This window comes from Cynocephalus volans, chromosome 4 (genome assembly GCF_027409185.1).
Source record: "Cynocephalus volans isolate mCynVol1 chromosome 4, mCynVol1.pri, whole genome shotgun sequence".
Classification (NCBI taxonomy): domain Eukaryota; kingdom Metazoa; phylum Chordata; class Mammalia; order Dermoptera; family Cynocephalidae; genus Cynocephalus; species Cynocephalus volans.
The window spans coordinates 109,303,817-109,330,603 of NC_084463.1; the positions used below are offsets into that span (position 1 = coordinate 109,303,817).

General features: G+C 48.2%; 1 protein-coding gene across 5 annotated transcripts in view; it reads right to left on the bottom strand.

Annotated features, from left to right (window-relative positions):
• DENND2B (DENN domain containing 2B) overlaps window positions 1-26,787 on the bottom strand; it is a 148,190-nt gene that overhangs the window by 13,391 nt on the left and 108,012 nt on the right. For 3 of the 5 annotated variants that reach the window (XM_063093367.1, XM_063093369.1, XM_063093368.1), the window contains 9 exons: window positions 20,286-21,545; window positions 16,763-16,899; window positions 8,428-8,579; window positions 6,640-6,855; window positions 5,631-5,727; window positions 4,956-5,000; window positions 3,777-3,961; window positions 2,884-2,993; window positions 2,593-2,662 (listed from right to left, as the gene is read on the bottom strand). In XM_063093367.1, coding sequence (XP_062949437.1) covers window positions 2,593-2,662; window positions 2,884-2,993; window positions 3,777-3,961; window positions 4,956-5,000; window positions 5,631-5,727; window positions 6,640-6,855; window positions 8,428-8,579; window positions 16,763-16,899; window positions 20,286-21,545 — 2,272 coding nt within the window. Of the gene's footprint in view, window positions 1-2,592; window positions 2,663-2,883; window positions 2,994-3,776; window positions 3,962-4,955; window positions 5,001-5,630; window positions 5,728-6,639; window positions 6,856-8,427; window positions 8,580-8,666; window positions 8,816-16,762; window positions 16,900-20,285; window positions 21,546-26,787 lie in introns of those variants that run through there. The other 2 variants (XM_063093370.1, XM_063093372.1) reach the window with 2 other exon arrangements.

Consider the following 26,787-nt stretch of genomic DNA (forward strand, 5'->3'; position numbering starts at 1 on the left):
ACCCCTCTTTTCAGGAGGACACTGACAGGGGGCTGGCAAAAGACAAGGCAGTGTAGTAGAAGCTATGGGGCAACTGGTGGATTTACATCCCTAAAGCTGGGACCCCAGTTGATGCGATGGTCTTGAGGACTTGTGTGCATTCTTAGGCGCAAGCCACAGGAGATATTCTGCAAAACATCCCTTTTCTCAACTGCTCTTTTCTCCCTCCCTTTATCCACCCCCATTCTAAGAGAGCAAACTGAAAACAGGCAAGAGAAGAAAACTACGGTGTATTTGGTGTTTACCCTATCTGAGTCCTGGCTCAGTATTTTACAAAAACCTTGGGAGAGAGGAATTATTATTCCCATTTTATAGATGAGGCATCTAGTTCAAAAAGTTTAGGCCATTGCCTAAGGTCATGTGTCTAGAAGTCGTGGAGCCAGGGGTCTGTCTTGGCTTCATTTTTGCTGTCTTACCTCTAAAGGATGGTGCTTTCTGTTAGGAAGGAAGAGAAAGGGATATAAAGACACAGGATAGAGGCATGCTATGGAGTAAAGAACAAAAAAGAAAAAAGAGACTTAAAAGGTGGGCAGTTGGGAAAGGAGACATGTACTAAGAGCTTCCCAAGCCTGCAGCCCCCACATGTAGGCTGAGATGAGTCCACTGGAGTCCCTTCTCCAGCAAGGAGATGGCAGGGCTCTTGTGGCTACCTCTGGGCTCAGAGGCCTGGTGTGCCTCGCAAGGGTGAGTGGAGAGGGAGCAGAGCAGCAGGTGCTGGCCCCTCACACAGGCTGCTAAGCAAATGCAGATGGGGCTATTTCAGTCTCCAAACCTGCTGGCCACACGTCACAGATCTAAAGGGAAGGCAGAATCTGTTTTTGTCCATATTAGGCCTGAAACTCTCTCCTCTCTCTTTCCCTCACCCCCGCCTCCCCTAAAGCCCCAAGTGATTAAATCAAGTATGTGGGATTTGGGTTAGAATCATTGTGTCCAATCTGCAGGAATGCCGAGCTAGTGCCAGCCCCTTTGGCAGTGACCCAGCCCAGGCCCTCTCTGAGCACGCCAGGACAAACACACTCTTCCCTGGGGGCAGCAGGCCCACTGCAAAGGAACAGCTCTACTCCATCTACGCACTAGTAGAGGCAGCTTTCAGAATGCTGCTCTCCAGACCCAGGGGACCCAGGATTGTGCTGGCCTCTGCCTGATTCCCCGACCGGAACCTGTACTGCTCTACATGCCCTGAGCCTCACTCACTGGGCATTCCTTATCCAAACATTGCTTCTTCCCAAACTATCTTTTGGAGTGATCCAAGAGACCAGATTGGTGATAAAGGACTTGGACTCAATTTTGGCTCTGTCCCTCAGTGGCTGTGTGACTTTAGGCAAGTCATTCCACCTCTGAGTTTCAATTTCCTAACCTGTAGATCAGGGAAAATAATACCCCATGGGCTACTATGAGGATTAAATAAAGGACGTACTTAAAGCACCTAGCTTGGAACATGGCAGGTCCTATACAAAGTTTATTCCCTTGGCCCCTCTCTTCTATGTTGAAAGTCTGACCTCCTCTTCCAAACTATCTAAAGTTCCCTGAGGGTGGGCTACATGTCGAACTCATTTTATACACCTTCAGCATGTAGCCTGACCCTCCATAGGTGAGTATAAGTGTATCTGAATGGATAAATAAGTGGCCCAAAATCCTTCTCTTAGGTTCCTGCTATACTTTACCCTTGCCTAGGATCCCCCTCATCTACCCCTTGACTGGTTATCTGGTGAGACCTTCTCCCATTAAGGCCTAGAGTCCCCAAAACACTGTCAACAACCCAATGACCTCCAGGGTAGGGTGCAGAAGGGGCCAGGCTCTGGGTCCTGCCCTCCCTCTGGCTCTCTGTGTTTCTACCTCAATCTAGTTCCCAAGACTAAGGGGAAGGGATATGGGGAAGGACTTCTCTCTTCCCAAAATGGCTTAAATTTTCAAAACCCAATCCCTTTCCCTTAAGTTCAAGGTATCTCTCCCAGAATCCCAGAGAAGGTGTTTCTCTGTCCCTGCTCAGCTTCCAGCCCGACTAGACCACAGACAGGACTCCTTCCCAGATCAGACGGGCCAGGTACGGGGGTGAGGAAGATTTTACCCCACCCAATCTGATGCATATACTGTATACATACTGCTGCGAAGATATGATCCTGCAACCAGGAATCAGCAATCAGAGCCCATAATCCCAAGGAAAATGAATGAATAGGAAGAGTTTATAAAGCTAAAAACATACGACAAATCAGTAGAAGGTAATCCACTACATCCCCTTATTGCCCATCAAGAGGGGCCACTCTGAGCCCTGTTATCCCAGCAGTGCCTCATCTGTAGGGAGTAGAACACAGGATTTCATACAAGCTAAGGTTGCAGAAGGACACACACACACACCCTAACACACACACACCCAAACACACACACACACCCTAACACACACACACACCCTAACACACACACACACACCCTAACACACACACACCCTAACACACACACACACACACCCTAACACACACACACACACACACACACACATACACCCTAGCCCATCCTGTGCCTGCCAGCCCCTGAGGACTGAATGGTCCTACTCACCAGTAAGCGCCTGCAGTAGCCAAAGCGTCTGCTGCCATCTTCTCCAGTCAGCATGAAAGAAAAGGTCTCACTGGAACAGGGAAAGGTCTGACATCAGGGAGGTATCAGAGGACCCAGAAAATAGCCCCCAAGAACAGGGACTGTCATTCATCTCAGAGGTGGGATGAAGGGCCAGGTTGCTGTAGAAGAGTAGGTTGAGACTAGGGCATGCCCCACTCAGTTACCCACTGCTATGGGGTAAACGAGGCTATGCCCCCTTCCTCCCTCCAGCCAGGCCAGACCAGGCCTCACCTGCTATACTCTGACACAGGGAGCCAGTCCTTGGCATCAGGGAAGCAAAACTGGGGAATGGCTTTGAGCCTTTCCTCTGCCTCCCGCATCTGCTTGGTGGGTCGGTCCAGCTGCAGAAAAGAGGAATATGGGGAGAGGTAACCAAGAGATGACATGGAACCTGGGGATAGGGGCAGTGAGGGGGGTGGATAGCTGAGAAGCATCTCCCCTCCTGACAGCCCTAGATGCCATCCTACCAACTGGCATGCTTCTCAGCAACTCTTGTCCCACTCCTAATTCTTACACAGGTATAAGTTGAGTCATCATCCATCCACTGATTCATTCATTTGTTCATTCAATAAATACCAACTGAGCACTTTCTATGTGGCATCTGATACTATGCTGTGTTGCTAGGAATATCAATAAAAAACAAAGTGGACAGTGTCCCTGACCCTGCACATTGAGAATGAGATAATCGACAACAAAATTTCAGAGGGTGCCACAGGGGAAATAAGCAGGGTGATGTGAGAGAGAATGGGGCAGGGGGAGGGGCTCCATTAGGGTATGGAAATTATATCTCAATAAAGTGGTTAAGAAAGAGAAAGAGACAGAAGGTGAGAAAAGTAGCTGGGGGCCCCCTGTCAGGACCCTAGCAGTTCTTGTGAACAATTTGGATTTTATTCTCAGCACATTGCGAGGTGCTCTCAGCTCTCATCCTCTGAATGAGTACTTGCCCAAACCCACCACTTCCAAAGCCTGTCTTCCCTCCTGGCTGGAAAGAAGCAGGCTCAGGGCTGCTGCAGCTAAGTGAGTAGCTACGCCAGCAACCGGATCTCTCCTTCCCTAGATGAGCCAGGCAGACAGGAGATGGTAGAGGAGGGAGATGGGGAAGGTGGGGAGAAAGATGGTCTCACCTTTGGAAACTGGTAGGAGACCTCAGGGAGGTAGGTGTTTCGGGATGGCTTCTTCTTGAGGGACACCACCACAAAGTACTCAAAAAGCTCCCGTTCCTGCCACTCGAGCAGCTCCAGCTCCAGAGTCCGATAGCTGGGCGCACGCTTCAGCATCGACTGGATGTGGACTAGGCGCTGCGTGTGGGCTGGGGGCAGGTCTCACATCAGGGGACAAGCAGGCTGGGCCCTCACAGACCTCAATTTAGCCCCCTCCACCCCTGGCTCAGGGCTCCATCTCTGTGGATCATCTCTAAATACATGAACCTAGTCTGACACCTTCCTCCAGGTGGGCCTGGGGGAGAAGTGGCAGGAACAAGGTGTCTATGCCTGCACAAAGAGTCTGCTATAACACAGGAAGCTACTGGCCTGGCACTCCTGGAGGCTGAGCTGGGGCGAATAGGATGGCCTAAGTCAGACAAACCCAGGAATGTATCATTGGCACCCACCCTATCCCCATGCCAACAGGACCAGAAGACATGAAAATCCACAGAGGCCTCATCCTTGGGCCTCTATCAGAGTCCTTGGACTTGGACCCTTTGTCCCTGTGCCTAGGTCCAGGGAAGTGGGGGACCAGTGGAGGAAGGGAGGAGGGAGCAAGTTTCTGCATACTTTGATCATCCAGGAAGTTCTAGGCAGGGTTTCCTGGCAGAGAAAGCAGAGATTTGTCCAAGGCCCCTGGAATCTGAAGTTCCCAGAACCTTTTCAAGGACGTGGCAGTCTCCTCTTTGGGGATGGGGGAGATGGGGGAGATGGGTAGCCTCAGGGACCAGTTTCCTCAATCTATGGCACATTTTTTGCAACCAGAAGAGGTACTTGTAATCTTCTGAACCCATATCTGACCCTCCAGATTTACGACATTTACCAGCCCAATCTAGCACCCAATTCCCATGAACAATGGCTTGGGGAAGCATGGGCAGGGTCACCAGGCTTAAATTTGGCAATGGGAGACATCTGAATTTAACCTTGCAGGGCTGAGTTCATATGACTGTGAGAATGGACTTCCCTATAGCTCCCTGCTCTGCTGGCCTGGTATCTTGCCTGCCTGTTGCCTCTCCACACCAGGCCAGTTTGGGACACTGGAACCACATGTGCAGCCAGGGCTGGGAAGGGGTTCCATGCTCTTGGGGCGCCGTGCCTCACCTTTGAACCTGTCGTCAGAGTCGCTCTCGCTCTCACTATTCTCATCTGGAAAAGTAACAGCAGGAGTGCATGCTTGCTGAGGCACTGCCCCATAGCAAGGGTTTTCTGTGCCCCCTCCCAATTCTTCTCACAAGGGATAGATCTGTACCTAGTCTGGGCTACTATGGGCTTATAGGCATCTGTGGGCAGGAGCTGTGTGGCCTGGAGCCAGGGTCCCTCAGAGCTCAGACTGTGGGTGATAATCTATATACAAACCCCTATTCAAGTCTGATCCGGGGGAAGCTGAGGGCCCAGGTTGGTGACTGAGCCAGCAGAGGGGCCTATGGGCCTGGAACATAAGGCCCCTGCCTCCAGGAGGCCAAGATTTGAAATGGGAAACAGACCACATTGCTCAGTAAGTCTGGCCTTTCCTTTTGCCAGAAGCGGATTCCCACACCCACCTCCCTACTCAGGCCTCGTAACCCAAAGCCTGAAGGAACCCATCCCAGGGCTTTCTTCCTTCTCTGGCCCTCCCTCCTATATGGCCACTTCCTGGCAGGGCTCTACCCTCCTAGAAGGGAGAAGGACCCTGTGAATGGCTCACAGAAGGGCAAACTGAGACCAGTCCATGCCCCTCCCTGTTCCTAATGCCCAAGGGCCCCAGACACCTGAACCAACCCAGGTATCAAGGCCTACCTCTCAGTGATGCTGTCTCAATGCTGGACATAGACAGCTTTTTTAACCTCTTCTTTCCCCTCTTGGCATTGTAGATGGAGTTAATTCTTTGGACAAGCTGGGTGAGAAAAGCAGGGGGGTGAGGTAACCCTAACACCAGCTGCCCATACTTCCAAAAAGGCTGATTAGGAGCCCATCCTTGCCCTCACTGATGCAAGCTTTCTGCACTCCACCCATTGGGCCCAGAACTGGTCTCCCTATTGAATTGACCTCAAGTGGAGACTCAACAGCCATGCCTGGTAGCTCTCCATCTACCTAGTTCCCTAGGAGTGGTCTCCTGCCCCAAGACAAGGACACTAAACTTAGCTCCCCAAAGGAAGAAACTATATCAAACTAGACAGGATGGGAGCTCCTGGGTCCCAAGAGTCATTGAACCAACTGAGACAAAGAGCTTCTCAGATGCAATAACAGGAACAAGGATTCTAGCCTTTCCCCTCTGGGCCATAACCTGGGGCCCTGACAGGAAGAAGCTAAATTCCCAATATACTCAAGCATTGTTTGCAGGCTAAAAATACCATTTGTCTAAATCCTGCTGCTTTGGGCTGGAGATTTGGGCCTAGCTGCCTATGTGTGAAAATCATTGCTGAAAACTCTTCAATTCTGAGAGTTAGAGAAAGGAAGATCCATGTTCAGGTCCTAGGTCCTTGAAAGCCTGGCAATGTTTATATATGCGCAGAGATCCCAAAATTCACACACCACATCACTAATGGGGAGCCTCAGCTAGCTTTTCCTTTCTCTAACATCTGAGAATAAAGAATCAGTTAATACATTTTTATCGATGAGAAAAGGGAACTGAGGTAAAAAAGAGGCCAGGCAAAAAAGAGGCCAGCACATGGACCCGGAATTTATTCAAAGGGAATTGAGGAAGCAGCTCAGATTAGGGAAGGAGGGAAGGAAGGAAGGAGGAGAAGAGCTGGCTGCCTGCCTGCACACCTGCCCAGCCCCAGTGGGCTCTGTCCAGGGAGGATACCTTAGGAATGCGGCGGGCCCGACGGCTGGACAGCAGCTCACTAGTGGTGCTGAGGCTGTCCTCATTGAGGCTGGAGGGTGAAGACGGCAGGCTCAGCTGAGCCAGCAGCAGCATGTCATCATGACTGTGCCTCTTGGGTATCCGTGGCAGCCGGTGGCTCTTCCTTTCTGACCAGTTCCCACTGCGCAGGGACTGGCTGCTAGGTTTCAAGGAGAGCTGGCATGGGGGAGAGGACATGGGAGAGGGGCTTGCCACAGATGCCTTGGCCAGTACCCACCTGCTAAGACCTGGACATGAAGCCATGGACTGGCATCCCTGGCTCCCCCGAATCCTGCCCTGAAATTTCCATCCACGCGGCTTCCTCTATTAAGACCTTAGCTGCTAATCAGCCAGATCTGGGCTAGATTAAATATTCACTTCCCCAAAAGAAGCTTCACTAACTTTTGCCAGAAAAAAAAATGGAGGCTAAGAAACCTGCATTTTTATCTAAGTGGAAAGAGAAGGCAAAGCAGGAATTCTGGGGGCTCCTCCTAAACTTTGGGACAAGGATTCCTGAGCCTGGACAATGGAACCAGTCTTCCCCACCTCAGACCCGAAGCTAGTCCTAAAAGGCTTCTGCTAGCAGAGGCTGTAACCTATGCACCAGCCTGGTGTGCTGGGGTATCCTGTCACTTCCAGGCAGAACACAAGGGTTCTAGGCTCTGACAACCAAAGCCAGGTGAGGCAGGCCTCATTCAATCAGTTCCTCTAGTCCCAAGGTGCTGACTGCCCCCTCCCTGGCCCTGATCTACTCTCTCCCTCCCTCCCTCCATGCTGACACCTTTCAGCACAGGACATCTTACTGTCTTATTCACTGTGGATCCTGCTCACTGCTGGGAAGCCGAGCACCCCCTGCAGACTCCTACCCATTGTCTGGGTCTGGAACTGACTCCCCTCACTCTTTAGCAAATCCTCCGCCCTCCACAGCCCCCAACTTCCTCTTCCCACCCAATCAGTCTGGGAATACAAATTCAATAGCAGCCTATCTGAACAGAGCGCATGAGAAGGGTAAATCTTTAAAAAAAAATAATCACATTATTCCAAAGTAAGAATACATCATTTTTATATTCTCTGTCCAGAGTTATAAAATATCCAGGTCCCTCTATTTGCATGGAGAATTAAAGTCACCTGGGTAGGTCAGAGAAAGCCTGTCTACCCTCCTGCCTCCTGTCACCCTGGACAAAACCAGGATGAGCTTAAGTCCAAAAGCCTCCTTTAACTTTTTACCTTTCCTCTCGTTCTGCCTTCTCTCCATCTATTCCTCAGATTCATTCTTATTCCCTCCAACAGGAGTGGCTCCAGGTGTCACAGACACCTGTCTGACTCTCCAAATCTGGCTTTGGGGCCTATATCTGGCCCCCAAATTCCAGTACGAAGATAATTTCTGACAGAACTGCAGAATACCAAGACTCCAACCAGAGCCCCGTCTTCCTGTTTCCCACAGAAGGGGAAGAGAAATAGTAAGACAGGAGACTGCAGGGGCTCCTGACTTAGTTTTGCAGCTCAGAGCTTAGGTATCGAGGGAAAGAAGGTAGGGCAGGATGCCCCTAAGAGCATGCCTCAATTGTCCACAGAGGTTTCAACATGGCTGAAGTCCCTTAATGCAGAGCTCCTTCTCAAGACAACCTCCTTTGCCAAGCACTAGTAAGGGAGAAAGGCTGAATGGAAGCTGGGTCCAAGCCTTGAGAGGACAGGCCTCCACTGTAGCCCTCAGGCTAATCCTACAGGCCCACGTTGGGACATCGTTACCTGCGTGGGTGGGCTGTTGTACTTCCTGTCCTGTGGACTCCACATCCTGTGCAAAGAGTCCAAGGAGTTCTCAGATAGTTGCTGGGATTTTCGCCCTGCTCTTCGGCTCTTTAAGTCCACATCCTCATATGGATTCTCCTTAGGCAGATCTCCTGCAGAGGAAGAAAATTTAGAGAAGCAGGGAGTAGGGAAGAAGGAAACACATGGACACACACATGGACACACACACACACACACACACAAATAAACAAGCAGAATTCCTGTGAACCAAAGAGAATGGCTTCAGCCTGGACTTTTCAGTTCATGAGTCATGCAGCTGCCTGTCTGCAGTGGGGAGGCTACAAACAGATCCTGGCTCCAAGTCCAGAAGCCGAGTCCCCTCTCTGGTCCCCCTCCCCCCAGTTCAGCTCAGCTCAGCCTTGTCTTGCCTCTGCTTTATAAATTCAGGGATTGCACAAGACAGGCTTAGCTACCCCTGCCTGTGCCCAGCCAGAGGACAAAGCCAACACCAAGAGTCTGTCCTTGGCTCCAATTCCTCTGCTGCTAAGGCCCCAGAGATACACTGTTCAAGGTAGGAAAGCTTTCAGGGGTCACACAGCTGTCTCTTTACCCAACTCTCAATGGGTCTCCCTGGGGAGCCACTTTCAGGTTGGGCATGGAGGAATTCAAAGAACTCTAGGGAGCAGGGCCTCACCAGGCCTCTCTCACCTATTATACTGTTCAACAAGTCTTTTAGGGCAGGAGTTTTGTCTTATTCACTGAGGTAACTCCAGAACCAGACCTATGATTAGCAAGCAGTAAATGCTCAGTAATTATTTGTTCAATGAATCTCTCTTACTATATCACATAGGTCTATTTCCTCTATTGCTGATCTCAGCAAAAAGACAACTATTATTACTTCCCTTTTGGAATAAACTATCCTGCTGTGACACAGGGGAGATGTGAAAGGCTTGGAAGGAGTCTGGGACAAAGGGTGGGGGAGTTCTTGCTTCTTGGGACTAGTTTCTAAAATCTCTGGCAGTGGGCACTGTACTGGCACTACCAAAAAATCTTAGAAAAGTCCAAAATATAGTCCCTGCCCTTGAAAAGCCTAAGATTTTGAGAGACATCCCTTCCTACAAGCTATACCCTCCTGCCCTTTCCCCTCCAATGCATACCTAGACTTTTCTAAAATACAATAATAACGAGCCAGGTCAGTCCTTGCTCAATCCTGGTAGCAGAATCACAGCGATGACAAGGTCCATGTGGACTCTGAGTGAATACAGCCCTCTGTCCCCTTTCCCTTGTCTTTCCATATCCTCCCCCCAGTCCCAATACCACTATTCAACACTTGGACCTAGGTACCAGTGACCACATAAGGTTTTGCCGAGGTACACATACAAAGTGAGAGCAGGGCTCACTCCAACATTTCTCTGCTCAGCAGCAGGACTGAACTTGGTGACCAATGAGCTCCATATCTGTCCTTTAGATGCCTGGATATGCCTTACATCCCAGAGGAGTTCAGACCCCATTCCTCAAGGAGCAGGCAGAAGGGCTATACAACTAGAAACAAAGGCTATTCCGAGTATAAACATTTCTACATCTAGGGCACAAGAAAAAAACCAATCCCTATATGCTTAGAGATTCCTCAATTTCTGAAGATGAAGTTCCCCCAAAAGTGTCCACTTAGTAGTATCATGAAAAACAACAATGAATTTTGGAAACGCCTCTACAGAGATGGGGGGTGGGAGTGATAAAGGGAGGATTTCAGTCACAGCTGAATAGACTGCAGTGGGAAAAATACAAATCCCTATAAACTTATGAGTCAAAGATAGGTCAAGAAAGGAATTGGGGCTGGATTAAGTGATTCTCAATACTAAGCAGAGTCCACAGCAATTGAGCAGACCTTTTCCTGTAACACAGTCATGCTATTAAAATGACTTGTCTCCATTCCAGAGCCCTGACTAAGCAAAGCTGGATCAGCAGCCCAGCCTCAAGAAGCCACATACCAAACCCAGCACCTCCTGCAGTTTTCTCGAGCCTACCCCATTGGGGCACTTAGGGAGGTGTCAGGATGCATTCTGTTCTTCTTGGTCCTCCCCAACATATATCCTGCAGGGGTGAGGTGGTGAGGGGGATCACTGTCCAGATCTGGGCAGAGAGAACATTTATTCTAAGCTCATCAAATCCAAACTGCCTTGGGCTGGATGACCAGCCAGAGTCCTTATCATCACCCCTGCAACCTATAGGAAAATCTGTCTCAATTCTTTTAGATCAGAGTTTCTCCAAACTATTGACATTTTGGGTTGGATTAATTCTTGTTGCGGTGGACTGTCCTGTCCATTTATAGTATGTTTGGTGGCAACCCTGGCCTCTATGCCCCAGAAGACATTAGCATCCCTTCACCTATAAGAACCAAAAAGGCCTCCAGACACTGCCAAACGCCTCCTGGGGGCAGATGGATGGAAGGGAGGGAAGGAGGGAGGGAGGAAGGGAATTGCCACCCACTGAGAACCACTGCTTTAGATAGACATTTCTAAACTTCCTAATAGCTTCTGAATACCATGACAAGTCCCAAGGCCAACCCTCTTTTCTTCCATCCTTCCCTCCTTCCCTTCCTCTCCTTGTTCCCTCCTTCCTTCTCTCCTTGTTCTCTCCTTCCTTCTCTCCTTAGAAACAGAGCTTTGAATATTGATACAAAATCCAGAGCTCCAAGAAAAAGATGGACATGGATGCCCAGAGAAGTAACAGATGCACAATGATGATGCACATCAGTGATGACTTGGGGGAAAACAGTTGGAAACACTAGGTTCTCAAGACAAGTACTGCCTCTGGAAACTAGATTTCAGGAAGGCCTCAGATGCCCACTGCTCCTGCCCAGCGCTGATGCCAGCTCCTTTCTTCTCCAGCAGTGTTTAACATCCTCTCTGATGTAACCAAGCCACTACACATTTCTCCAGGAAATGACTGCGGGCCCTAGCCCAAGCCCTGATTCCCCAGCCCTAGCTTCACAGCCCTAGTTCCCCTGCCATTCCCAACTTCCTAGACCATTCCTGACTACCCTTTTGGAGCTGTCTCACAGAGGTACTCACAGTCATCTCTCCAGGCAGAAAGGCTGCCCAGGAATGGGGATATGTAGAGACCAAGCAGACCCTGAGTCCTAGAGCCACTAAACTGAATCGCCAAGGGCAAATAAACAACAAAGCAATGGCTCAGAGTGGGGAGAGAAGGCCGGCTGGGGAATAGTGCTCACAACCTCCTACAGGGGAACAGAGATACAGGAAGGCTACAGAAGCTAGAGCTGAGTGGAGAAACATGGTGAAGATTTAGCAGGGATAGGAGACAGGAAGCCTAGCAAACTACAAGACTTTCACCTGCATTCCTGCCCAAACAGCTTCCTCAGGACAGTCCACACTGTCCTTGGAGAGGCTCGAGGAGGTAGACCCTCTTTCCTGAGGCCTGGTCCTTAGCAGCCCCATCTCAGCAAGCCCAGCTAGGGAAGCCAAAGGTCTTAACCCTTCCTACCTTTGCTCTTGAGATAAGGGACAAGGGCACCACCAAGAATTTCTGCTTTGCACTCTTCTAAAATGGGCTTGTTAGAGCCCAAACTTATCTCATTGATCCTCTTGAAGGAATACCCAGCCCCATGGGGCTCTGCCCCAGATCCTCCCCACAACTCCTTTGGTGGTTAACCACATGCACAACTCCCCACCCTCAATATCCCCTCATCCCCATAACTGGAAAAACCAGTTAGGGAAGGGGTGTGTATATGTGCACAAAGAGAATTTCTCCAAGCAGAGTCCAAAGCTTCCTAAACCACACCCATGGCTAGGGCCCTGGGTCTACAGCTTCCCTCCCCAGCCCTCCTCTGGTTCCAACCAGCTGCTTCTCCTGGTTCTCAGCCTTGCCCTCCCTCACACAGCAGAGAAAAGGCCAATCTAATGGCCCAACTCCCCTGGCAACTGAGAGAATCGGGACCTCTAAGGGGCCAGCTATTACCCGCCCTCCAAGCCTTGTGCCACTTCCCAACAGCCCCGGCACCTTTCCCTGGGCTGCACCTCTTGGCTGCTTTTTTCCTGCTGCAACTTCCATCCTGGTAGGTGCCCTCCGTTCCTTACTGTTTCCCAGCTTGGGGGCAAATGAGAGAAGAAGGCAGAAAGAGTGGAGGTTCAAAAAGCTTGGCAGTACAGGCCGACTGGCCCTGTCCCCAGCTCACATCCCACTGAAGTTCCTGGAAACTCTCCCTCAGCCCTAGCTAGATGATGGGAATGGGAATCTCTGAAGGAATGCAGCTCCTTGGTCAGGCGCCGAGGCCACTCCACATAACTCCCCTAACAAGCTGCTTCCTTGGGTGCATTTTTAAGTGTCAGGTCCAGAATGCAAACAATTATAAAGCTTTACAGAATAACAGCAACTTGCAAGGGTAGATGTCAAATTGGCAGGCAAAAATTAACAGCCCCACGAAGCAGTAGAGCAGCGACTTTCTTTTCGAGCCCCTCTATTGCAAATTAGCAGGATAAACCTCAGCCTGTCTGGGAGGATACCACCCCTGTTCCCTAGGCATACTGCCTGGTGCTGGCAGGAGGCCAGCAAACTCGCAGAGGTTCAAATCCACTCCTCACAGAGAAGACATGTTAGTCTCTTGCCCAGCTGGCCTTCAACCTCCAACAGACCAAAAACTCCAGTCTAATCAGCTGGTACCCAAGATGAATATTTAGCAGGGGTGTTCTCTGCCTCCCCCAGCGCCCCATTATCACACATCCAGAACAAAGACCTGTTTGTTCCTGTGGAAGTGAGGCAGCACAAGAGCTGAATAATCCATCCTGAATCAGAGACAACCCTAATCTCACAGAGCACAGGCTGGGCCAAGACCAGAGAGAGGGCTTCTGAGAAGTCAGAGCCACTGGCAATCCCGGGCAAAGTGTTAAACTGACATTCAGAGTTCAGCAACAAGAGACCCCTGAAGCCTCTAGAGGGGCTCCAAATTCTTCGACCTGTCGCCAGGGAATGAGAAAGGGATAAACCCATGGAACCTAACAGAAAGAATATTCTCCCTTCTATTTCCCTCTGGCCTCCCTTATCAGGTCTAGAAATTCAGACTAGCTGCTATGGGGAATACAAAGGTGGAAAAACATGCCCAGGGCATTGTCCTAACTATAGACTCTTGAAACCCACCCCAACACCCACCCCACAAGGTCAAAGCAAAACCCAAATCTACAATGTAGTATACTCCAGAACAGGTGCTTTGGTCACTCCCTGCCCTTTCTCCTACACCCCGCCTCCCTTTTCTCTTTCTGCTACTTGATACACAAAGCTCCAAGGATCCAGAAGCTAGGTGAGCAGTTAAGGAAGACGCCCCAGCTCCAACTTAGTCCTGTATAACCCTTACCCCTGGCTCTCACTTATCCGTCCAAGAAGCAACCAAGCCACTCCTACATTTTCTTGCCTTCTCATGCAATAACCTAAAGTAAAAGCAAGTCCTCTCTAATGAGGAGGCAGAGGCTTGCCGCCTGCTTCCCCTTTTCTCTAACCTGACTTAAGAAGGCCCAGGGAACAACTCTGTTGCCCAGGACAATGCCTCCAAAATTCTTCCTCCCAGTCATTACCCCAAAACAATCCTAAACAGAGTCTGAGATTTTGGAACTCTGGACAGGGAGAAGTGGTTGAAGCTGTCTCTTTCTCTTAATTTCAGTTCAGTCGATGCAAGAACATACCCCCACCTGAAAGACTTTCCCTACACGGCACAGAAGCTGCCCAAGCCTTGTCAAAGATTAGAGAACATTTAGGACTACAGCATCGCCAGTGCCTGGTGTACTGGGGGAAGAGCAGAAAACTACAGACCTCTCTGCCCATTGAAGCAGCCACAGTTGGTGCTCCCAAGGGCCCTGGATAGTAATATCCATTACAGTTTCTGCCAACCAGGGGAAACTGGGATGTACCCTGCAAGAGAAGTGGGGAGGCAGGTGAGGTTGGGATGGGAGGGGGACGGGACGATAGAGATGCCTCTTCACTCACTAGAGAGGAAGACTTTCTTCCACTTTGGAATATTACATGAGGAGGCAAGAAAATATAGAAGCAGACTGGATGCTTCTTGGATGGATGGGCCTAGGGGTAAGTGCTAAAGCTAGGGGTAAGGGCTGTACAGGGTAAAGTTGGAGTTGGGTATCTTCTTCAACTGCTCACCTAGCTTCTGGGTCTTTAGCTCTGATCCCCACAGCTCCTGACCTCAGCTCCAGGTAAAAAACTGTCTTTTCCTCAGTGGTAAGGGAAAAAACCCCCCTCTTCAAACTCTTCGGCTGTCCTAGGGATCTCGCTCCCATGGTCTTCCTGCTATGACCCAGTTTTGCATGGCTACATACTATATGCTCTGCTCCTAGGAAACAGTCTCTCTGTGGGTCTGAGAATGGCTGCTGTTCCCCAGAAATGCTGGTCCAGAAAGACAGAAGGCAAAAACTATGAAACGAATGGCTACGATCTAATGAAGGAATACATGGTCCTCTCTTCAAAAGATTCCATTCTTCTGAGAATCTGGAGGTTTCTCTCTACTGGGCCACTTCTCTAATGTGTTAATTAAGACTATGTTCTCCAGCTTCAAGGCCTAAGACAGAGACAGAGAGAAGACATGGGCAGAGAGAGGGAGCATGCCAGCAAACAGCTCACTGCTTCTCTCCTCTTCATTGAACTATACTGAGACACACACACATTATTTGAGCAGAATCAGAGGCTCCATTAAAGAGGATGAGGGCAGAATTAAAATGAACGACAAAAAATAAACCCAACCCAGGCTGGACCATCCATTTTTTTGTCGACCCTTGAACTCAAGTTTGCCAACACATCCTCTCACTTGCTGGAAGACAATTCTCTAGAGTCTTGCATTTCTGCCCTTCTTCTGAGCAAGAGGAATTGACAGCTCCAGACTGTATTTTCAAGGACATTCATATAGCAAACAGCCTTGGAAGAAAGAGATAGTGTCTCCTTCCAGCGCAGAGGCAGAATTGTTTTTTGACCAGAACGATAATGTCTCCTTACAGGGCAAAGGTTGGGCAGGTTTGCTAGCAGCTCCTGAAAAGACAGGTTTTTCTAAGCTCAGGCTCCTCTGCTGGGACACAGACTGCTATGGATTGAATGTCCCCCCAAAACTCACTGAAGCTTGACCTCCATTGTAACAGTTACAAAGAGGGTAGGAAACCAATTATGGTAATTAAAAGGTGCCTTTAAGAAGTGATTAGATTGTGAGGCCTTGCTCTTGTGAACGGGTTAATCCATTCATGAATTAATGGACATGGTTCTGATGGCTTTAAAAGGAGAGCAAGTAAGGAGGTTAGCTCTCAGCTCCTATTTGCCATATGACATCCTGCATTGCTGTGGAGAGTCACCACCAAAGAAAAGACTCTCATCAGATGTGCTCTCTGGACTCTGGATTTCCCAGCCTCCAAAACTGTAAAAAATAAATGTTATTCCTCTATAAATTACCCAGTTTCAGGTATTCTGTTATATGCAACAGTAACAGAGTAATATACAGATTTGAAGTGTGTGCAGCTTCTATCTGTACTTCTACAATACAGCCAGAGGCCTTGTGAGCAAGGGGAACCTGTATAAACATGAAGCTCATACTGCCTGCTGTGCTGTGAGTGATAAAGTTCCTTGTGACCCAGGAGTCTTGTGTCTTCTGCCAGCATCTATGAAACTGGGGCTATGCAACTTGTTAGCTCGTTTGTGTCCTCCCCAAAATTCATATGTTGAAACCTAATCTCCAATGTGCTGGTACATGCAGGTGGGGCCTTTGGGAGAAAATGAGGACCAAGATTAGAGCCCTTATGAAAGGGACCTTAGAGAACTTCCTCACCTCTTCCACCACATGAGGACACAGCAAAAAGACAGCCATCTTTAAACCAGGAAATGGACCCTCCCCAGACACAGAATCCGTTGGCATCTTATTATCTCATTTAATCCTAACAATAACCTTACAAGGCTTTACTATTACTGTTGTTGTTAGTATCATCACATCATCATCATCATCTTATAAGAGAAAAACAGTCCCCACAAAAGTTAACTGATTTGCCTAAGGACACACAGCTAAGGAAGCGCACCTATTGGACTCTAAAGCCTTCCAAAAAAAATTTTTTTTTTTAAAGTCTTTTGGATTTCAGTTCATTCAAGGGCCAGGCTTTAATCACTCAGCTTCTCTGTCTTTGCTAAGATGCTTCCTCTGATGCCCGTTTTCAGGAGGAGTCCCAAAAGGTGGGACCAAGTCTGGCCACAGTGAATGAGGTAAACCCGTGAGTGTCTCTTCCTGTTCCAGTTCTTCTGCAGCCCCCAGAGATGACCCAGCCCACCACCTCTTGCCACTGCTTACCCACAATATCTTCATAAGCATTCTCTTCTAAAGTGCTTTTGGATCCAAACTTGGGTTGGCTCTCAGTACCATTCTCAGTGGGAGAAGAGGGGTACAGGGACTGGAGACTGGATGCATCCTCAAACTCAAAGGATTTTCTGTGGATAACAAGAGCAAGAGTCATTCTGGCTGAACCAGATCCTACTGCCTTGCTGGGGAATGGCCATGGGCAACAACAGGGATCCAAACTTACCATCCAAATAAAGAGACAGATGGTCTAAAAGGCCCCAACCTGGGTGCCTGCAATGTGCCTTATCCCTAATAATACCAGTATTAGGTAACAACTACTATAGCTTAAAAGCATGCCATCTGTCAGGTGCTGTGTCAAAGGCACCTTTACATGTGTATCTCGTTACTTTTTACAACAGTGCTACCAGGTTATTCTGCCATTTTACAAACAAGGAGATTGAAGTGACAGAGGCAGGATTCACCCAGGCTGACCCCAGGGTCTGAGCTTTTAACCACAATTTTGGCCTCCAAAAAAGCACCTCCAAGCCCTACAGAACATCCTTCTTGAGAAGTGTCTGCCATTACCACAGGAACTGAGTGCTTGATCTGCCTCTGGAGTCTCACATCCACGTGTGCATCCTAGCTGGGACTCCTGATACTGCACTGAGCAGATGGTAAGGGCTCAACACTGGAAGGGTCGTGCTCAGGGCTATCAGGGGGGTTGCATTGGGGGTGTGTTGAAACAGAAAGGGCTGAGCCATCAAAACAAATGAAACCACTTCTGAGGTGAAGCTAGGAGGACAATTTGCAGCTAGAAGCTACTTCTAAGACCCAGTGTCCCTTCAGCTAGTGGCCTGCTTCTTTCCATCCCCCAAATAACCCACCACTCTACTGTAGAATTTCAAGACCACGGCTTGTTTGCTTCTAAGATGCGCTGAGCCCACAGTACTGTCCAATCCTCTCCATTATAAGAGAGGTGCTTGCCTCATCTAAGACATGACCCCAACTGCATCCTCTTCCTCTCCAAGGCAGGTCCCAACAGGCTTCTGGGGAGGGAGAGAAGGATAGGCACTGCCTGAATCTCTCCTCTCACCCATTATTACCTCCTTCTTCTTTTGTGTACCATCAGGTCTTTCAGCCAATGAAGTTCTTTCTCTCTTGTCTACTGAACAACTCTTCCTGGGAGTACTGGCATGCAAGGCAAGGATTTAAAATGTCCTGAAGGCCACGTCTTCTTAGCTTTCCTGGCCCTTCTGTGGCACTCAACGCAACCAAACACTCTTCATATTGGCACTCTCCTCCCATTACCTTTATGACATTCTCTCCTAGTGTTCAACTACCTTTCTGGCAATTACTTTCCAGGCTCTTATGAGGGATTCTCCTTTTCCACTGCCTTTTAAGTGCCAGGGTCTGTCAGAGTTCTGTCTTTGGGACTCTCTTCCTTGCTCTGCTCTTTCTATGGGCCAAATATCCATCAGTCATCACCATACATATACCATTTGTACCCTGATGACTACCAAATTTGTCTTTGACCCAAACTTCTCACTAGTTAAATATCCAGTGACTGAGCACAGTGGTTCCCAAATGTTGGCCCATGGACTGCGAAGACCAAGTTTTCATTGACATATACAGTAGAGTCAATATCTTAGACAGGTAGTTCTCAAATCAGCAATTAAGACACAAATCAAGCTCAGTCAAATTATCCTTAAAAATCCCCCAGGAAAGGACCACATTGAGGGCCAACATACTATCTCTCGTTAAGACTAACGTAGTCAGTTTCTCTCCCAGATTTTTAAAACAGATTTCTTTTTCTTTTGTGGATACTAGAAAAAAAAAAATTTGGCTTGCATTCTTTTTAAAAAAAATTTTTTTTAAGTGTATTAAATTTAAGAATCACACCTGGCACAACAGATAAAAACTTACCATCTCACACTCTTCAAGGGAATATGCTCATTGCGTGGAAAGGCAAACAGGACAACCCATACTTTTTGAGCTGTTTCTTTTTCTCCAGGAGCACAGATTTAAACTTGCTAAGTTAATTCTTACATGAAGTGACTCCACATATGATGGTATCTGTGCTTATATATTATATATAAAGGTAATGTGTATGGGAATACATGTAAGACCTTCAGGCTGATGAGCTCTCCCCCTACTCCCTTTGGTCATGGTCACCTAACTAACTGCTTTTTCCTCTTCTAAATTTACCTCAGCAATTCCCTCTATAAGGAACCTTCCGTCACTCCCCAGTCTAATTTAGATGTCCGTCCTCTGGGTCTCTGCAGTGTCCTGCACTAATATAGGTTGTGGCACATACCACAGTATCTATCCAGACCATGAAATCCCTGAATGGAAGAACCATGTCAAACCATGTCTTATTTGCCTGTGTCTCCTTGGAGCACAGCAGGTTCTGGATAGGTGTTTATAGAAATGAATGAATAAAGACAAAGCAAACACTCTTGGCAGGCTGCTAAGGAAATAAAGAGACAGTAACATTTTGGGGTGGGCTAAAACATGGGATTACCCTTAACCAAGGATTGTTCTGGCTCATAAGTGTGAATCTTTTTGATTTTTTTCCCTCTCTGCACATGCAGAAAAGTTTATGTATGAAATGGAATATGTTAGATGAAGCCTGAAGTATGGGAAAAGACTGAAGAATCCCCAGAAGTGCGACAAACCTGAATGTCCATCTGACTTTGGGTTAAACGAGACAGGCATTAAGGGGCAGGACAGGTCTTCCAAAGGAAGCTGGCTCCCAGCCTACCCTAATTCAGAGGATAAGATACCTGTCAGCTTTCACCAACTCTGGCAGCTCCAGCACCCAAGTCACTGTGGAGAATGGCCCTGGTAGCTGAAGGTCAGAAATGCTGAGACTGACGAGGAAACCAATGTTAGCCTCAGAACAGGTAGTTCTTAGGCACGGCCACTAGTAGATTACATGTTCTTTCACCCCTTTTTCCATTAGTCTCCCTTTTCAGGATCCAAGAATCCCCTCTTGATTCAGGCCCAGGGTTCCTATGGCCAGGAGGCCCTCAGGAAAGAGGGAATCATGTTAAATTTGTTGACACTACTGTATTAATAATAAGATGCAATATTCAGATAATGCTTCACTCAAAGAAATAAATTTTATTGCTGGAACTTCATGTAACAGTGAGGCTAAGATTCTACTAGTCCTCAAGGGACTATTCACTCTACCTAAAAGAAAGGTGGCTCTGACCTTCCCATGAAGGACTGAGGAAGCTCCAACAGGACTCAAGACACAGCCCAGCTCTATCCCAAAGGCCAAATCCAATTAACATCTTCAGTACACAGCATCAGGAAGAAGAGCTTTCACCCTCCCAATCATGTTCATGTATCCTGCAGGAGCAGAACAACGATCTCATTTTCACTACTACAACTACCACCTAACAATTATTCAATGCTTCAGACCTTATAAAATACTACTGACTACATCCCACACTACAATCTGCTTCTGCATCCTCCACTTAAAAGAAAGCCATTGTACCCAGCTACAGGACACTGGAGGGGCATGCGTTACCTGCTCTGGGACTTGCGATGACCACGCATGTCCTTCTTGGGTCTCCGGGTGACTGGTGGGGCTGGGGTGGAGGGCAAGGGGGGTGGAGCAGCAGGTGTGGGCGAAGGAGGTAGACCATTGCTTGGCTTACTCTTGGGGTTCTTGTCAGCCTCATATTCAAAGGTGCGCTTGGGTTTGGGGACAGGGTTCACAGCGGGATCAAGGGAGCTCTTTGATGGCAGCAGCTGGGAGCTAGGGCTATTTCCTAGGGTCCCTGGCTTAGTGGAGCCACTGCCTTCCCTCTCCGGGGGTGGACCCGCCTCCCCCCCAATGCCAGCCACTCCTCCTGCCCGGCTGCCAGCGCTCACACTTGAGCTCCCTGTTGGCTCCTCCAAGGTACCCAAGGTTCCAGTCTTCCTTCTCCCTCGGTCTACACTGTAGCAGCTGCTGGGGAGCTGGGGGAGTCCCCGGCCTGGCTGCTCCTTCAGAGCCTGTTCAATTTTCTGAATCCGGCTCAGCACTGCTGAGCTCTCTTTCCTGCTGCCATGTCCCCTAAGGAAGGCACTGGGCTCACTCCGGCCTGGCCGTTTCTCCAGCCGGTAGAAAGAGTCCCGGACAGGGAGTGCCTCTCCCTCCTCCTCGGTCTCAGGGTAGGAACACTCGGAGAAGGTCCTGCTCATCCTCCGGAGGCCCTTGAAATCAAAGGTCTTTTCTGAGCTGCAAGGGGATGGAACCACGCTGGGACAGCCCACACTGGGACAGCCCTCACTGACCACCCACTCGCCTCCAGAGGCCTCCCGCTTCTCTCCACACATGCTCATCCTGGGCGAAGCCTCTCGGCGACCTTCCCATGCTGAAATCTTCTCCCGGATGCCCAGGCTGTGGGCACGGGTGCCAGTGCGGGTCAGCAAGATGCTCCGTGGGCCAGCTGCTGGCCCTAGGAATGGAGTGCTCTGGGCAGGGGGGAGGCAAGCAGCTACTCCCTCCACATCCTGGGCTGCATCTTGTATGTTCTCCTTCTGGTCCTCTCTCTTACACACTGAAGGACTTCTTTCCAAATAACCAAAACTGGTGGCTTTGAGGGGACAGATGGGTGGTGAAGTATCTGGAGAAGGATCTTGAGGATTTGGGGGTGAAGAATCACGGGGTTGCCAGTCCTTGAGGAACACCCGGGAGCTGGAATGACTGGGATACCTGCAGGCTGAGGTTTCACTATCACTGAGGGGATAGATGGGACTCCTTGGTGGGGAGAGAACTGGAGGTGGAGAGACTGACTGAGACCTAGGAGCAAAAAAAAAAAAAAGAAAATAGTAATGAGTGGCCTAACAACCAGAGGTTTCACGTCTTATTCTTAGAGAGCTCAGCATCTCTTTCCTGTAGGACTCTCAAGCTAAAAAGAACTCTATCCAAGTAATGCACCTTTGAGGTGGTCCTCAAGGAGAGAAACACTCCTTAACCACAGCAGGCCAAATTCAACAGGGCTCCTTGTCCAACTTATCCCTAGAGACCCTGAGTAATGTCTGGAACAGAAGCCTGTTCTGTGACAGGCTAGAGCATCCCAAGAGTCTACATCTGCCAACAAGAGAACAATAAGACCACTGGTGTATTGCTACATGTTTAACAACTAGCTCTCTGGGGGAGAAAGTATAGATTGGTAACATTTGCCAATTTCCCCAGAACAAATGTTCCTATTATAACTGACTAATGTGAATCCAGTGAATGTGGAGTGGAGAAGAGATATTAATGATCAACTGACACAGGCAGCTCTAGCTTCCTGAAGTAGCCACAAATACATACACTTGAACCCTTTGATCTTTCCCCTTAACAAGCCCAGACCTCCCCTGAGACTTCTGCTATTGGACACAAGATCCTATTTCCTCAGCTTGGGTCTTGACCAGAATTAGGATCACTGAGGGCCTCGAAAAGGTCAGGAGGGGCACTCGAGAAAGAGTCCTTTCTGCTCTCTCAGTGACGAGGGTAATGGGAATGAGAGACCAACTCCCTAGGCAGCCCCACTCTCCAGAGGTAGCACCACATCTGATAAGCATCAGCCATTTCCCAATTCAAAATCCATATACAGATCTTAGCAAATACCAGGAACAGTTCTAAGTAAACATTTTTACGTATATTAACTCATTTAATCTTCACAAAAATTCTATGAGGTTACTATTTTGTATTAATATGAGCATTTTACAAATGAAAAACACTAAGGCATAGAAAGGTAAATATCTCATGCAAGGTCACTCGCTGGTAGGTGTTGAAGCCAGGACATGAACTTATTCATGAACTATACTGCCTCTCTAAAGAGGAAGCAGTAGCCTCTGACATCTCGGTGAACTGCCTGGGCCCCCAGACACAGCTCAACAGAAACTTCTGCAGCCTTGCACATACCTCTGTCTAGAACATTTGTAACTATCAGAGGACCTCTTGGTCTTCCCTATCAGACCATGATTTCTTCTAGGTCAAGAGACACATAGTCAGTAGGTGGAAGGCGTTCAGTAACGATGGACAGACAAAAGAAAGGAAAAGGCAAAGGTCGAGCTTATTGAAGAGAACTATGAGTATACTCCTTCACACACCTTTCTAGTTGTCTACAGGGTAATCACTGTCAACTTTCAGAATTCTTTCCAAAGAGTTTCAGTTCAAAGACAGCAGGATTTTGCCAACACTACATGCCAGAAAGGCCTACCTGACCCTAATGCCATGGTCCTCAAAGCTGGGCTGTCCAGCCTTGCAGGCTCTAGAGTGCCATGCCATCTACAAGAAAGCAGCAAGCTACCCCTGAGCCAGGCTGCTGTCACTGCCTGCTCACACACAGAAAACTGGAGCTAGAATGAGTCAGGGATTGGCCGACAATTCCCTGTTGGGTCATAGCCCCTGGCTGCCCTCAGTCAACAGGAAACCTCAACATACTTAAGTTGTTTTTAAAAGGGCAAGTCAGACAAGAGCCATCCCACATGTACATGGGCACAGATGAGAGAAATTCCGTGCCCAGCCAAGCCAATGACCAAAGAGACTCTGTTCAGTGAGGATGTATGAACAGAGTAAGCCTTAGCCCTCCCTAGGGTAGGCAGTGGCAGGGCAATGTGCCAGGCTCAAGGCTGGGGAGATCCCAAACTACTCACAATTGACAGAGGCCTTAGGCCTCTCATTTATTTTATACAACCATAGATGCAAAAGGTCATCAGTCCAGCCCCCTAAACAAATGAGTGCCTGGGCTACACAAAAAAACTCTATTTCAGTTATTCTCAACTGGAGGTAAGAGAAGATGCATTTAACAGAGGACCATATCGTTTGCTTACTTACTCAACAAGCACTTAGTGAGCACCTCCTATGTGCTAGGCCCTGTTCTAGGTGCTGGATACAAGAGTAAACAAAATAGACAATAATTTATGTCCTCATGAAGCTTAAATTGTAATGGCAGATAACAGGCACCTAATGAGACTCAGAATCTTTTGGGGAGCCTTTTTGAACTATTCATATCTCACCCCTCCAGACATTTTAATACGTGCTCCCCTGGGGATGTATCTTCCCAATCCCCAAGGTGAGAACTCTCTTGTCCGTGGAACCACTGTTACTTATGGGAGTGTAGGGCATGGCTCCCACAGGTGAGACAGAACAATGGTTGAGGATCTCTCGTAATTCCAGCATGCTTAAAGAAAGAATGATTCTGTAACTTAGTGGTTCCAGCATGGACAAATCCTCACAGGTTAAGAAATTTCTCTCAATGCCTAGCTTGCTACTGAGGTTTCATTTCTCTCCTCTTGTGAAGGATAAAACAGAGAGCAGACTGACCTTTTCCTTTTAACATCCTGTCTTTGTTATCATTGCTGATCGGGGGCCATGGCTACAAATGCTGCCCTTGCCCAGCCTCTCCACATAGGCCAAGCCCAATGCACTCCAGCATCTTGGGACAGAAAGAGGGACCTGCCTATGCTGACCTATAGCCCAGGCATCCCTAGGTTCATCGCAGAGAAGGCAGCATTCACTTGCTCCCTGCCATCATGGGGTTGACATTCTCACTTGAGGGTAGAATTCACTGCTATCTCTCCACATGTTTCTGATTCTACTTCTTATTAGGAATGTGATCATGGGCAAAGCTACTCACTCTCTGAGCATCCATTTTCATTTCCTCAAAACTGTTCTAACTTCATCACAGGATTGTCATTATGGGCAAATGAGACCATAGATGTGAAATGTTAATTTTCATTAGGATTGTTCTTCACTAGGTTATGGTAGGCCAGTCATTCTCAATAGAGAGTGAGAACATCATGGCCTTAGGGTTCAAGTTTTAGTGTAGCCACTCACCAGCTACATGACTTTGAGCAAGTAACTTTCTCTCTCTACATTTCAGTTTCCTTAACTGTAAAATAAGGGTTAAAAGAACACGTATCTCAGAGGATTGTTGTGAGATATAGAGATAATAGATGTCAAGTGCTGAGCTTAGTGTCTAATACACAGTGTTCAATCTTAGCTTGATAATTACCAATATTAATACGGGAGTCACTATTCAGAATAATCACCTGGGAAGCTCTGTCAGTTTACCTCTGTCCTTGGATTCTAAATATTATCAGGGTAGGGGGGATAAATCAGATATGGCCATGAATTCTTTGCAGCCCATGATAAAGAAAGAAAGGAAGGTGGAGTCTACTTCTCTGCCCTTGGATCTGGATTGACCTAGTGATTTGCTTTAACCAACAGAATGTGGTGGAAATTAAATTGTCCAAGTTCTACACCTGAGGACTCAAGAGGCCTTGCAATTTCTCCCTCTACCCACTTAGAATGCTTCCCTGAGCCTGTCACGTAAGGAAGCCAGTCTAGTCTTTTAGAGTATGAGAGGCCATGTGGAGCATAGCTGAGGCACCTCAGCCAACAGCCAGCCACCAACTGCCTGATACATGAGTGTGGCCATCTTGGGCCCACCCGAGCCCAGCTACATACATGAGTGAGCCCAGGGAAAACCAGTAGAGGGACTGCCCAGCAAACATATATAAATTTGAGAAATAATAAACTGTATTAAGCCACTAAGTTTTAGGACAGTTTGCTACACTGTAGTAGTAAAATGAAGCAGGTGGCTCACCTCCACCGCAGTGCAGGACCACTGCCTGGGGCCCTCCATCCCCATGCTTCTCTCTACTTCCCCACAGACCAGCATCCCTACCATTTGGACTGGATCTCTCTCTCACTAGCACAGGCTCTGATACTCTTACGGTAGCACTCCCTGGAAACACAGCTCATTCTGAAATCCCAATAATCAGCCTCCATCAGTCTTTGCTCCCACATTGAAGGAGTGTTCAGGAGAATTTTTCACCTAGAGAACAGGGAGGCTTAAGGATGGACATACTGGGGGCCAGGTGTCAGGATGCTTGGTTCTTTGTGACAATGTGTTTACACGGCAAGTGGCATCTCCTGCTCTTGGACTTCAGTTTCACTTTCTCTAGTTATTTCCTAGTTCCTCAAACTGAGATTGGGAGTGAAAGTAAGATAATCTCCATACTCCCACAATGGACAAGAGGAAATCATGGCCAAAAGAATGCGAATGCCCAGATCCAGGCTATCTCAGGAACAAATTACTTGAGCAAAGCCTTCTTTTGGGTCAGTCTCCCACCCTGCCACTGAGTCTCCAGCTTCACTCCTTCAGGACTTCTCCCAAGACAGCTCCTTGTTAATCTTCTCTGAACCTGAACAAAGGAAGCCATTTATCATCCAAACTACAGTGTGTCACCTTGGCTCTTCATCCATTTGACCAACAAATATTGAGCACCAAGTATATTCCAGGTACTATTTTAGGCATAAGGATCAGCAGACACTAAAAGTAGACTAAGTCCCTTTTTCTATAGGTTATATTCTGGTGGAGGGACATAGTGTTGCTTTATTTGTTAAGAGTGAGCAGACAATAAACAAACCAACTATGTGAGATGGTTATGGGGCCAATTAAGAACAATGATGGTGGGTAAAGGGATGTGCAATTAATAGCGGGGATGAGTTGCTATTTTACATAGGAAGATCAGGGAAGGACCCTCTACTACGGGAACATGTGAACATAACCTGAAGGAAGCAAGCAATGTGTTTATCCAAGGGAAGAATGTTCCAGGCAGCAGGAGGGCAAAGGCTCAAGACAACTGCATACTTACTGTATTCCAGGAGTAATAAGGAGGCCAGTGTGGCCAGAGTGCAGTGAGAAGAGGAGTGGACTGGAGATTAGTCAGAGAAGCACAAGGGGCCACATAGAGGACCCCTTGGGCCACTGATTAAGACTTGGCCTTCTACTCAAGAAAAGGAAGCTCTTGAAGGGGTGTGAGCAAAAGAGTGACATGATCTTACATCAGAGAATGAAGGGTGAGGGTGCAAGAGTGGCAGCAGGGAGACTATTTAGAAGGCCACTGCAACAATCAAGATGAGATTATGATGGCTCAGATTAGAATGGGAGCAGTAGAAATGGACCTATTTTGAGGGCTGATGCACTAGATGAGGGTCTGAGAGACAAAGAGAATTCAAAGATTATATCAAGATTTTTGGCCTG